Source organism: Pagrus pagrus, assembly GCF_965226575.1.
Source record: "Pagrus pagrus genome assembly, chromosome: 12".
Taxonomy (NCBI): Eukaryota; Metazoa; Chordata; class Actinopteri; order Spariformes; family Sparidae; genus Pagrus; species Pagrus pagrus.
Window position 1 is genome coordinate 180,476 of NC_140196.1, and position 12,929 is coordinate 193,404.

The 12,929-nt window shown below is 46.9% G+C and overlaps 1 protein-coding gene across 2 annotated transcripts; it reads left to right on the top strand.

Moving 5' to 3' along the window:
- The first annotated feature begins 1,000 nt into the window (after window positions 1-1,000).
- Window positions 1,001-12,625, top strand: opn4.1 (opsin 4.1). Of its 2 annotated transcripts, XM_084368521.1 has the most exons (17): window positions 1,001-2,523; window positions 4,684-4,731; window positions 6,305-6,359; window positions 6,504-6,546; window positions 6,870-6,993; window positions 7,677-7,722; window positions 8,100-8,180; window positions 8,341-8,440; window positions 8,516-8,593; window positions 8,756-8,822; window positions 9,565-9,663; window positions 11,352-11,409; window positions 11,488-11,541; window positions 11,701-11,757; window positions 11,976-12,105; window positions 12,188-12,256; window positions 12,331-12,625. In XM_084368521.1, exons 1-17 carry the CDS (start codon window positions 1,155-1,157, stop codon window positions 12,517-12,519), a joined length of 2,667 nt encoding a protein of 888 aa, XP_084224647.1. In that variant the 5' UTR covers window positions 1,001-1,154; the 3' UTR covers window positions 12,520-12,625. The 2 variants fall into 2 exon arrangements, with proteins under 2 accessions (XP_084224647.1, XP_084224648.1); XM_084368522.1 differs by lacking the exon at window positions 8,516-8,593.
- The last annotated feature ends 304 nt before the right edge of the window (window positions 12,626-12,929 follow it).

Sequence of the window (12,929 nt, forward strand, 5' to 3'; positions counted from 1 at the left end):
GCCTAGCTTAGCACAAAGACAGGAAGCAACTCCTGGTCTGATTTACATGTTGTGTGTTTTTATTAAAAACATCAGGAAATCTGCTGTCTGAAGTCGTCTTCAGAACTTTTCTCTGGATGAAATCATTTTGTTCTCTTCATTCAGAAATTCATTTTCTGTGTTGGAAGTTTTTATTTGAAATGTTTTCTTGGAGAAGTTCTGCAGCCTGCTCTGCCTGTTTGTAGATTTAGATGTTATACAATAATCACAAAAGATTTCTGCTCTATTTCATTGTTTCTTTAAATATCTAATCATTTCCTTGTAGGTGTCTGGAAACAACCACTTGGTTCTGGTTCTCAAACAGAACAATGTTGAAGTCGGGACAAACTCTTCTTTGATGAACTGAAAATTACAGAATATTAATTTATTAACAGAAAACACTTTCTTATCAGTGCATTTTACTCTAGGACACTTCTCTCGAGGTCCAACGAGAAAGAAATTCAGGACACAAGTTCGATCACGACCTGGGACACAACGAGGAAACTGACATGTTGGATTTAAAAGCCCATTAACGACAATCAGGTCACATCTGCTCCAGATGTTGATTTATTCTGAGTGCACAGAGTTAATTGATCAGTGAGGTCGACTCAATAGTCCTCCGTCATTCATCGATCACACTCGTATAAAGAGCTGTAGCAGCACAGGCAGCGCAACACACGGCCGCCAGAACTCAAACACACTGCTGAAACCAGCCGACAGTCAGCCAGCTTCCAGCCGACAGTCAGCCAGCATCCAGCCGACAGTCAGCCAGCATCCAGCCGACAGTCAGCCGGCAGTCAGCCAGCATCCAGCCGACAGTCAGCCGGCATCCAGCCGACAGTCAGCCGGCATCCAGCCGACAGTCAGCCGGCATCCAGCCGACAGTCAGCCGGCAGTCAGCCGGCAGTCAGCCAGCATCCAGCCAACAGTCAGCCAGCATCCAGCCGACAGTCAGCCAGCATCCAGCCGACAGTCAGCCGGTTGTCAGCCAGCATCCAGCCGACAGTCAGCCGGCATCCAGCCGACAGTCAGCAGGCATCCAGCCGACAGTCAGCCGGCAGTCAGCCAGCATCCAGCCGACAGTCAGCCGGCAGTCAGCCGGCAGTCAGCCAGCATCCAGCCGACAGTCACTGACAATGAGTCATCAGCAGCTGAGCAGGAAGTCGTCTCTCTGCTCTCTGGGGGAGAACTGCTCCTCCTTCGACACTGACCACCATCATCACAGCAGGATGTCGAAGCTCCTCCCCATGCCTGGCCACGCCCCCACACGCTTTACTCACCCGCAGCCTCACCTTTTCCCCACTGTGGACGTACCTGACCACGCTCACTACATCATCGGCTCCGTCATCCTGTTGGTGGGGGTGACAGGCATGCTGGGAAACGCTCTGGTCATCTACGTGTTCTGTCGCAGCCGAACACTGCAGTCGCCCAGCAACCTTCTGGTGGTCAACCTGGCGGCGGCAGACTTCCTCATGTCTCTGACGCAGTCTCCGGTCTTCTTCGTGGCGAGCCTGCACCGCCGCTGGGTGTTCGGGGAGCTCGCCTGTGAGCTGTACGCCTTCTGTGGTGCTCTGTTCGGCATCACCTCTATGATGACACTGACGGCCATCGCAGTGGATCGCTGCCTCGCCATTACACGGCCACTGGCCCTGCTGGGCGGGGTGAGTCGTGGCCGGGTGTTGGCAGTGTTGACCGGGGTGTGGTTGTACTCTCTGGGCTGGAGTCTGCCGCCGTTCTTTGGGTGGAGCGCCTACGTCCCCGAAGGCCTGCAGACATCCTGCAGCTGGGACTACATGAGCTTCACTGCCACCGTGCGCGCCTACACCATCCTGCTGTTCGCCTTCGTCTTCTTCGTCCCGCTCGGCTTGATCGCAGGCTGCTACTTTGCCATTTTCCGGGCGGTGCGGCGGGCGGGGCGGGAGATAGAGCAACTTAACTGTGGAGAAACCAACAAGGCGTATGAGCGTCTGCGCAGCGAGTGGCGTTTGGCTAAAGTGGCTCTGGGTGTGATCCTGCTGTTCATCGTCTCCTGGTCACCGTACTCTGCAGTCGCACTGACTGCCACAGCTGGCTACGCCCACCTTCTGACACCCTACATGAACTCAGTTCCTGCCGTCATTGCCAAGGCCTCCGCCATCCACAACCCCATCATCTACGCCATCACACACCCAAAGTACCGTGCCGCCATCGGCCGGTACATCCCACTGCTGCGCCCTCTGCTGCGGCTGCAGGAGAAGGACCTCCGTTCGTCTCTCAGCTCCAGCGGCGCTTTGTCTCGTCGAGCCACGCTCACCAGCCAGAGCTCGCCAGGAGTCCGGCTCAGTGCCGGCTGGAGGAAGAGCCGGCTATCGTCAGTGTCAGACAGCGAGTCGTGCTGGACGGAGAGCGAAGCTGATGGATCTGGTTTCAGTCGACAGGCGTCCTCTGATGTCACTGCTGACATCACCAGCAGCACTACACCGACAGCTGACTCTGACTTACCTGATGGAAGCGCTGCAGGCGAGGGTAAACCTCTGCTTCCTCTCTGACACCTGCTGTACATGTGGCTCCGCCCCCTTCACACCCCACGATGACACAATTTAAAGCTCTGGTCTACGATCTGAGAAAGATTTGAAAAAAGCATTCCCCCCCACACACACCCCTCCCCTCTGTGCTCCTTAATCCCTCCCCTCCGAGCTCGTATCGCTCTCCCCTCGGAGCCTCCCCCAATCCCTCCGCTTCGCGTTGGGGTTTCATCCATTCATTCATTCATCTTACTTGCATTACTTGCTGCTTCATTTAGCTGCCACGAGCAAATAAATAGGCTGATTTGGTGTAAACATGTTAGCAATGTTAGACAATGCTAACATAGCGGCTAACGTCTCCGTCGAACAAATAAACAATACTGCAGAGACAGAAATAGTCTCGACACCGTCTAATAACACAGAAACAAACTAACGGCAGCTTTCACAGTCATAAGCCAGCATCGGCATGACATCTTACTTGCATCTTACTTGAACAATTACCTGTTCAACAGAAACTCCGCTGTATCAGCATTGGGTCCATATCTTCACGGAGCTTTCGCCACCGTTCAAACGATGACCCACTGTTTACTCGGGTTTGAGCCCTCTTCATGTCACATCTCCACTTTGTCTCTGCCTTTTCAGTGACAGACTTGCGTTTTCTTTCAGCCTTTGCCGGCGGGGCGAACAGAGGCCGCTTGCTGCTGTAGCTCTGTTTTCCCTCGTAGTTTCAAATGCGGAAGTGGGTCGGGACGAGACGTGAGCGGGAGAGTGAGCGAGGGGATTGGATGGAAAAATGTCTTTTCAGTTTTGCAGGCGCTAGAGAGAATGGATTTATTTGGTTCCTTTTGCTCTTCACATAGTGTAGGTTGTACTATTGGGCCATAACCACCATCTAAATGATAATAATAATAATGATAAATCTTTCACATCGCAGACCATAGCTTTAAAAAAGGCGAAACTGAAGAAGAAGAAACGGTTTCTGATTGATGTAGAGAAACATCCTGGGGCGGAGCTGGACTTTTTGAACCATAGCTGAGCTGATAATTGTTTTTTTCTTTGATTCAAACTTTATTTAAAGTGTTTCTGACATGACATATTGATTGATCACTTCAGCTGCTTCCTTCTGAATCCAGATCAGTGGGTCCCACTGATCAATACATGTATTATTGTACATGTATTGTCTGAACACTGATCAATACATATATTAATCAGTGTTCAGACCTTGTTGTTTCTGTCGCTGCTGCTCAAACATTTGTTCATCTCCTATTATACCTCCTCCTCTCCTTTCTAACCTCCTTCCTTCCTTCTTTCCTCCCCCTCCACCCTCCTCACATCCTTTATTGTCTCCTTTTCTGCCTCCTCTTTTCCTTTCCTTTCTTTCCCTCTCTACTTACTTCATTGTTTCCTTCCCCTCCACCCTCCTTCCTTCTTTTTGCCCTCTTTTCTTCCCCTACTGCTCTCTTCCTTTCCCATTATATTATATTTCCTTTCCTCCTTTTTTACTTATTTTACTACCTTTCCCTCCTTATTTCCTTCTTTCCTTCATTCCTCTAATCGATCTCTGCTTCCTTCTTTCCTTCCTAAAATCTTTTTATCTTTTCCTACCTTTCTTCCTTCCTTCTTTCTTTTCATTTCCTCCTCCTCGCCATCATTCTCTCCTTCCCTACCTTTTTGTTTCCCTCCTTCTGCCACCCTTTCCTTACATCCTTTTTGTCCTTCTCTACCTCCTCCTTCCCTTCCCTTCCCTTCCCTTCCACATTCCTCTCTATTTCCTCTCCTTTCTTTCCTTCTCTACTTTCTTGTCTCTGTTTCACCTCCTGCCTTCCATTTCTTTCCTTACCACCTGCTTCCCTTGTTTACGTCAGTCTTTACTTCCTAACCCTCTTGTTTCCTTGTCTATCTTTCCTTTCCTTAACTTCCTTCTTTGCCTCAGTGCCTCGTTCCCTTCCTCACAGCTTCTTCTCTGAACATGAAAACATTCTGATCATTTCCTGTTTGTGTGAAACATGATTATTTATTCATCAGTCGACTCTGTCTGTGTTGTTGTTGTCAATAAAGCTTCAGTGGATTGAAAGGAGCCTGTTAATCTGACAGATTAGCGTATGTTCATTCTGTTAGCAGTTAGCAGATAAGCTGAGTTGTTAATCCGCCTGTTCTGCAGTTTCTCCTCCATCAGTCGACATGTCTCTCAGAAGGAACTCGCTCTCAGGTACGTCCTCCACCAAACTCCGCTCATTTATTCACTCGTTCTGCGGCCAGCACACACTCGGCACAACACACACACACACTGAAGAGTTAAACAGACCGACTTCATCAGAGAGTCACCACATTTACAGAAACATGTCAGAAACATCTGAAGTAAATCATCCAGCAGGTTATCGATATTATTATTGCGTCAGAGGACGCTTCTGAATATTTTAACACTGTGTGTGTGTGTGTGTGTGTGTGTCTATGCTGAGTGTGTGTCCTGCTGGATTAAGATGTCTGTGTGTCTGAACAGTTTTAATCTGGCAGTGAAGTGAGCAGCTTCCTGACCTGAGATCAATCAACCAATCACAGCTCTGAGTTTTTACTAAGTTAAAGTGAAAATGATCAGAGTGAGACCTCTGTCAGCCAATCACAGTACGGCAGCCTGGTGAGACGACTGCGACCGCCATCTGTGTTTGGGTCACATGGTGAAAACCCTGCTGTACTGTTGTCATGGCAACGGCAGTCTGACAAAACTTACTGGCTTGTTCACATGATTCTCATTAACCCAGCTGATGAAGACCATGTGACAGTCGAGAGGACCAGGAATGAGGATCAATACTGTGTCTGAACGCTCACTGATCACGTGACTGATCAAACATGGATCAATACTGGGTCACTGCAGTTCTGTTTGTCACCAGCAGCAGCTGTGTTGGAAACGTGCACGCTCACATGAACAAACCAGAGAAGTTCAGATGACATCAGCAGGCAGGAAGTGACATCATAGCAGGTGTCATGTATGGAAGCCTCAAGCCTCCATGAAGGGCTCCAGGTTCTGAAGCCAGTTATCTTAGTGGTCAAACTGTGTCATTACATCGTCCCATGATGCACTGCGGCCCAAAAAGACTTGTTCCCATAAGCTCACATTGTGACAAGTGTCTGTAAAACGCTGGATACATTTTTCTGAGCGTCACAACCTCCGAGACATGACCCGTGTACTGAGACATGACCCGTGTACTGAGACATGACCCGTGTACTGAGACATGACCCGTGTATTGAGACATGACCCGTGTACTGAGACATGACCCGTGTATTGAGACATGACCCATGTACTGAGACATGACCCGTGTACTGAGACATGACCCGTGTACTGAGACATGACCCGTGTATTGAGACATGACCCGTGTACTGTCAGAGTTTGATCCAGACGGTCCGATAACATTTGGAAAGTCTAGAAGAGCCTCACCATTAAATTATTTTATCCTCATTCAAGTTAGCCGGGCGCTGAACAGGAAGTTAGCCGGGTGCTAAACAGGAAGTTTGCTGGCTTTGGTCGGTGGAAGTCTCTAGTGCGCACGCTCTGTGGGCGGCGTAATGTGGAAGACACGCGGAAGAACCCCGACCGGAGCCCGGCAGGAAGTCCAGTGTTTTCGGCTTCTTGTGCCACTGAGGAGCTTTCATTAGAATGAACGGGGCTCCGCCTCCAACACTGAGTCCAGTAGCTATTGGTCCATGATGGAAGCTTCAGCTGGAGGTTTTGTTGTTTCATGTTCATTCATCATTTGTTTGTTTGTTTGTTTGTTTGTTTGTTCCAGTGCTCCTGCTCCTCTTGGTGTGTGTGTCTGCTTTCGTGGAGGAGCTTGATGATTCGTGAGTACAAATGGCTGTTATTGATTTATTGATTGATTGATTGATTGATTTTTCTGCCATTAGACTATAAAGTGATCGCGTTCAAACCATTTTAAAGATGATGTTTTCATTAAAATCAATAATCAGTGTGATTGTGTTGAACAGCTTCCTGGAGACGAGAGGAGCTGACGACCTCTGGCTCATAAAGGTTTGTTTATTTACAATACTTTTTCTAAACATGATGTTTATTGATTCAATGACTGATTTTGATTAGCTATCAGAATTATTGATCAGTTTGACTGAAGTCTGATGTAACAGCAGCAGTTTGAAACGTCCTGACTGACTGTGAACGCCTCTCATCACATCATGTGGACATGTGAGCGCTGCTTAATTAGATTTCTTCTCTGCTTTTTGTTTGTTTGTTTGTCTGTCTGTGTTTGTTTGTTTGTCTGTTTGTTTGTCTGCTGTGTGTTTGTTTGTCTTTGTGTTTGTTTGTTTGTTTGTTTGTTTGTTTGTCTGCTGTGTGTGCAGTTTTACGCCCCCTGGTGTTCCTTCTGTAAGCAGCTGGATCCAGTTTGGCATCAGATCGGATCAGAACTCAGAAGCCTCGGCTCACCTGTCAACGTCGGCAAATCAGACGCCACCGCCAGCATCAGTCAGTGACACTATCAAAATAAAACCGCCAGAATTAAACTATCAAAATAAAATTGATTGAATAAAAGTATCAAATTGAACAATAAAACTATCAGGATACAATAAAACCTAAACATGAAACTGTCAAAATAAAAGCATTTCTGTTCAGCTTGATGTTATGTCTTCATATGATCAGCTGATGATTGATCCATTTGTTCCACCGGGCTTTAAAACACGTTCAGTCGGCCATATTGTTCTATACACAGAACATAAACACACACACACACACACACACACACACACACACACGTGTTTTATAATGAACCCTCAAATGTGGTCATCACTGAGAATGTAATCTATATCATATGTATTATATTTTTATATGAACATTTCACTGTAAACTTCACTGAATCATCATAAATGATTCCAGAATCTTTTTCTGCTTCATAATTTCTCAACATCAAGTTTTCATATCAGAGATGTACACAGATATGAGCCAATCAGTCGACTCCACCTGATTAATCATGTTTGACGATAGGCCAGTAGTGCCATATAATCAAAGCAATAAGCACTAATGAATGTTTATAATGCTTTATAACAACAATCATCAGTCATTATTACACCAACATCTATGACACAGAATAAACATGAATATGATTATTATATGGTACATGCTCACCGCTGATGCTGTGTTTCTTTCTGCAGGTTTGGCCAAAGAGTTCCAGGTCAGAGGTTATCCTGCCATCCTCATGTGAGTCACTTCACACTGCTGTGAAAGGCCCGGCTCACTTCTTCTACTGGTTGATCCTGTTGATTCATTCATCATCCGTGTTTCACATGACTCATATCTTCTTTTGATTTCACTTCATTTCTTATATATCTTCTCATGTCAAAACTTAAACTGCTGTCATTTCTAAAATATAATAAGTAAATGAACAGGAAGTTGTATTCTCTGGTTCTTCTTCAGATTTAAACATTCTGTGTACGGTCAGATTTGTATTTTATCATCGCTGTCTTTAACTCTGTGACATCACTGTACATCAACCAATCAGATGTGTCGGTGATGACCTGTCTGTCACTGTGTCTTTGAACGAAAACAAGTTTTTGTATCTGGACGTCTATTTTCAGGCTGAAGAAAGATGTGAAATATAATTATTCAGGACCAAGAACCAGAGAGGGGATCCTGGACTTTGCTAATCGAGTTGGAGGGTGAGATAAGATAAGTGGAGTGTGTCCGTGTGAGCAGTCTGTTCACACTCATTCTGCTGATTGTTTGGACGTAGTCAGTTTGTTTTTGTTATTTATGGTTCAGCCATGACACGTAAACATGTAGCGTGACATCACAGCGTGTCCTCATCGTGTCATTCAGGCCGTTGGTTCGATCTCTGAACAGTCTGCAGCTCTTCCAACATGCCATGGATCGCCATGATGTCATGTTTGTTTATGTTGGAGCCACATCACCACTGAAGGTACACACACACACACACACACACACACACACACACACACACACACCTGACCTCTGACCTTTGATGTGTTTTTAGGGAAACTACACGTCAGCAGCAGAAGAGCTGATTATTCACACCTACTTCTTCTCTGCATCCAGAGACGTCCTGCCCAAGGTTCAAACATAGTAACTCTGAGTAGATCCCAGCAGATCAAAGTAGATTACAATAGATCAAAGTAGATTACAATAGATCACAATAGATCCCAGTAGGTCAAAGTAGATTATAATAGATCACAGTAGATTACCTGAGTGTACTTAGTGTTTGTTGTGTCTGCAGGTGGTCTCTCTGCCCTCTCTGCCGGCTGTGGTGGTTTTTAAAGATGGATCCTACTTCACCTTCAACGGTGAGACAGGTAGAACTATTGTTACCATGACAACAGACTGAAATTATAGAAATGTTCTCACTTCGCAGGTGTGAACTGGTTCAAATGTCTTAAATGTTGAAACGCTGAAAGCAGTCGAAGTGTCAGTTTAACACGAACAGGTGAGAAGTCAGCAGAGCAGGTGAGAAGTCAGCAGAGCAGGTGAGCTGTCAGCAGAGCAGGTGAGAAGTCAGCAGAGCAGGTGAGCTGTCAGCAGAGCAGGTGAGAAGTCAGCAGAGCAGGTGAGAAGTCAGCAGAGCAGGTGAGAAGTCAGCAGAGCAGGTGAGCTGTCAGCAGAGCAGGTGAGAAGTCAGCAGAGCAGGTGAGCTGTCAGCAGAGCAGGTGAGAAGTCAGCAGAGCAGGTGAGAAGTCAGCAGAGCAGGTGAGAAGTCAGCAGAGCAGGTGAGCTGTCAGCAGAGCAGGTGAGCTGTCAGCAGAGCAGGTGAGAAGTCAGCAGAGCAGGTGAGCTGTCAGCAGAGCAGGTGAGCTGTCAGCAGGTGAGCTGTCAGCAGAGCAGGTGAGAAGTCAGCAGAGCAGGTGAGCTGTCAGCAGGTGAGCTGTCAGCAGAGCAGGTGAGAAGTCAGCAGAGCAGGTGAAGGACTCATCACCAGATCACTAATGAGCAAAATGATGTTTACACAATTACACAACTGTGAGGCGTTCAGTGACCTCAGAGTCAGTTAAACTGTGAGGCGTTCAGGTGATCTGGTTCTTTGTGTTTCAGTGGAACGTGATGGTGATCTGAAGTCGTGGATCAACAGAGAACGTTTCCTGAACTACATGAAGATTGACAGCTACACTCTGTATGCTATGGGAGAAACAGGTAACATGAACACACCTGTGCACAGTCTGATATCACGGCCACAGGTAGACAGGGCAGAGAGACTACTGAGTGTAAGAAACTAATTTTTTTCTCCTGAACTGGACTTTTATTGTGAAAAACTCTTGTCAGTGTGGTTCAGATTTGGCCATTTTGTTTCTTCTGTCTAGATACACAGAGTGTCCTTGAAAGCATCACCACCCTCCATGTTACAGAAACAGGTTCCCTCTGAGGCCCAACATGTATGAACATCAATCAATCAATCAATCAATCAAACTTTATTTATAACTAAAAATAAACTATTTCATACACGGCTGTGCAGCACAAAGTGCTTTACACATAAAAGACAAAACTATTTCAAAGAAAGCCCCTCCCTCCCACCCTCCATACTACACACACACACACACACACACACACACACAAGCACACGCACACACGCACACACGCACACACACACACACACACACACATACAAACACACACACACCTGCACACTCTCACTACTGACAGTAGGGAGACATGGCATGGCACTGAGGATTGAGGAAACGCCACCTTTGGGGCCGTCCGCACTGGGAGGGGTCACAGGCTGTGCCACAGGGGGCACCAGCGCCCAGGCCCCCCGACCCCGACAGACAACAGCTGACCGGGCCGAAGGGACCCAGGGACAGCACCCCCAGCAGCAGCCCAGGCACAACTCCCAGTGTGGAGGACCCCCCTGACGAAACACTGGAGTTAAACCTAAAAACTAAAAACATCAGATAGGATAAAAACCCTGACGAAAGATGAATAAAAAGAGTGAACAGTTAAAAAGATAAAAAATATGTAAGATAATAAATAAAATAGTACCGAAGGATAAATCAAACAAATAAAATTATTTAAGATTAATATTGTCTTAAAAAACAAGATAGAAGAAACAACGTAAAATGAGATAAAACCACATAAGAACGTAATAAGAATTTTAAATATTAGTTAAAAGCCTGATTAAAAAGGTGTGTCTTTAACCTTCCCTTAAAAATATCAACAGTCTGCAGACCTGAGGCTCTCCGGCAGGCTGTTCCACAGGTGGGGGCCATAGTGGCTCAATGCCGCCTCACCGTGGGTTTTAGTTCTGGGTTTTGGTATGGATAAAAGGCCGGTGCCGGAGGACCTCAGGGTCAGCGAGGGTTGATATGGTAAAAGCAGGTCAGATAAGTAAGAGGGCGCAAGGCCGTTTAAGACATTTAAAAACCAGTAAAAGAACCTTAAAATCGATGTTACATGTTATAGTTAGCGCCACCATGTGGACAGTTATACTGCTCTTATTCTGTTAATGTGTGCGTCACCTTCAGGAAGTTACTCTGACAGCCTGGAGGTGGCGCTGCAGTCCAAACACAGCTTTAGATGACTTGGTAGAAAACAGGTTGTGATAATGAGAAATACTTTCTAACCATCAGTCAGTCAACTGGTTCCCAACCTGAGGGGCCTGGCCCAATCAGGGGTCACCAGAGCCTCACAGTGTGTCTCATCATTTGTGAAGAAAACTGATGATTGATTATTTCTGAAGTTTGATTATGATTGAAGAAATAAACGAGTAGGAGCTTCACTCTGTGCTCGTCAGCCTCGGTCTGCATGACAAGAGTCACGGTTAGAGGACCTGCAGGTGAGGAGGCTGCTGATTGGTTCGTGCTAAGTAACTCCGCCTCTTCCTGCAGGTAAACTGGTGCTGTTGGCCCTGGTGGAGGCAAACAGTCTTTGTAAGGAAAGTCTGAGGTAAGAAGTGATCCATCAGTTAACAGATCAATAAACACTGTGACCGCATCTGTGATGTGTTTCCTGTTTCCTGTTCAGGTATAAAAGTCTTGTGGAGAAAGTGGCTGCAGACAACAGAGAGACCTACAACAGGTGAGTCCTTTATTCTGAAAGGACAACAACATCCTGAAACTGTGTGTCACTGTCTGTCTGTGTGTGTGTGTGTGTGTGTGTGTGTGTGTGTGTGTGTGTGTGTGTCTGTCTGTCTGTCTGTCTGTCTCACTGACTGTCTCTCGCTCTCTGTCTGAACAGACACTTCCACTTTGGTTCCATGGTGGGGGGGGACTACATCAGTGGACTGGTGATGGGGTGAGTTTATGTCCTGTAGTGGGCGGAGCCACCATGACATCACCCACAGGTGTCTGAGGACTCAGACTGAAGTGTGGGTGAACAGGCTGCAGACAAGCTCACAGCAGCCTGTCACTAACATATTAGAGATGTTAAAGGTTCTTCACATCGAGTTGTCTGACAAACAGACGATGTGTTGACTGACCTGTGACCGTTTCTGATTGGTCTGTTGCTGTCAGCGAGGTGACCCTGCCCTCCTTGATCGTGGTTAATCTGTCCAATGATGGCTACTTCCTGCCCCCGGGCGCCATGGAGACAGAGGGCCACCTGCTGGACTTCCTGGACGGGGTTCTGGACGGCAGCATCGAGGTGAGTGTGGACTCCAGAGTCCCCTGGAGGACGACGGAGGACACTCAAAGCTCTGTTTGACTCTCTCTGTTTCCTGTCTCAGTGTCAGGGAGGAAACAGCGTCCATCAGCGCGTCAGGCGCGTCATCTACGACACTAAAGTCACGCTGACAGTAAGTTCCTTCATCACCTGTCCTGTTTCCTGTCTGACAGACCTCTGACCTCTCTCCATTCTCTGTGTGTCCAGCCGCTGTTCAGCCAGGCTCCGCTGTTTGGCTGCTTCCTGGTCGGCTTCCCGCTCGCCATCGCCATCGCGTTCTGCTACCTCTGCTGTAAGGTCGGATCTAACACGAGCGAGGACGATGGCGACGGCGACGCACTGTCAGCTCCGTCACTGCAGCGTCGGAAGAAACTGAGTGACAAAAAGTCGGACTGATGAAGAGGAGCAGGAGGAAGATCTTCACTGTCCATCACAACTTGACATCCTGTGTGTTTGACCTTTGACCTTAGTGAAATCAAATAAAAGCAGGAAACACACTTTACATCATGTGTCTGTGAAATAAACCTTTAACTCCTCAGCTCCTCAACAGAAAACATGACTGAAGAAAAGTTCACGTGTTTCCTGACGTTCGTCCAAAAGCTGAACACGACAATTGAACATAAAACCATTTGATAATAATGAAGTTAAATCGAGCACACAGAGTGATTTAATCACATCAATCAGGCAGATTTAACAAAGTAAAGAGTACGTTTGTTTCAGACTACAGAGCAGCTTCTTCTCCTCCACTCACAGAAACATCGTCCAGTCTTCTCTCGATGGGCTCGTTTGCTGCTAAAGGTCCTCGA

What these genes read in the sequence shown, in the direction of transcription:
- opn4.1 (XM_084368521.1), top strand. Translation starts at nt 1,155, where the DNA reads ATGAGTCATCAGCAGCTGAGCAGGAAGTCGTCTCTCTGCTCTCTGGGG. An exon ending in CAGAAGGAACTCGCTCTCAG is followed by an intron (nt 4,732 to 6,304) that starts GTACGTCCTCCA and finishes TGTTTGTTCCAG; the next exon opens with TGCTCCTGCTCCTCTTGGTG. An exon ending in GGTTATCCTGCCATCCTCAT is followed by an intron (nt 7,723 to 8,099) that starts GTGAGTCACTTC and finishes GTCTATTTTCAG; the next exon opens with GCTGAAGAAAGATGTGAAAT.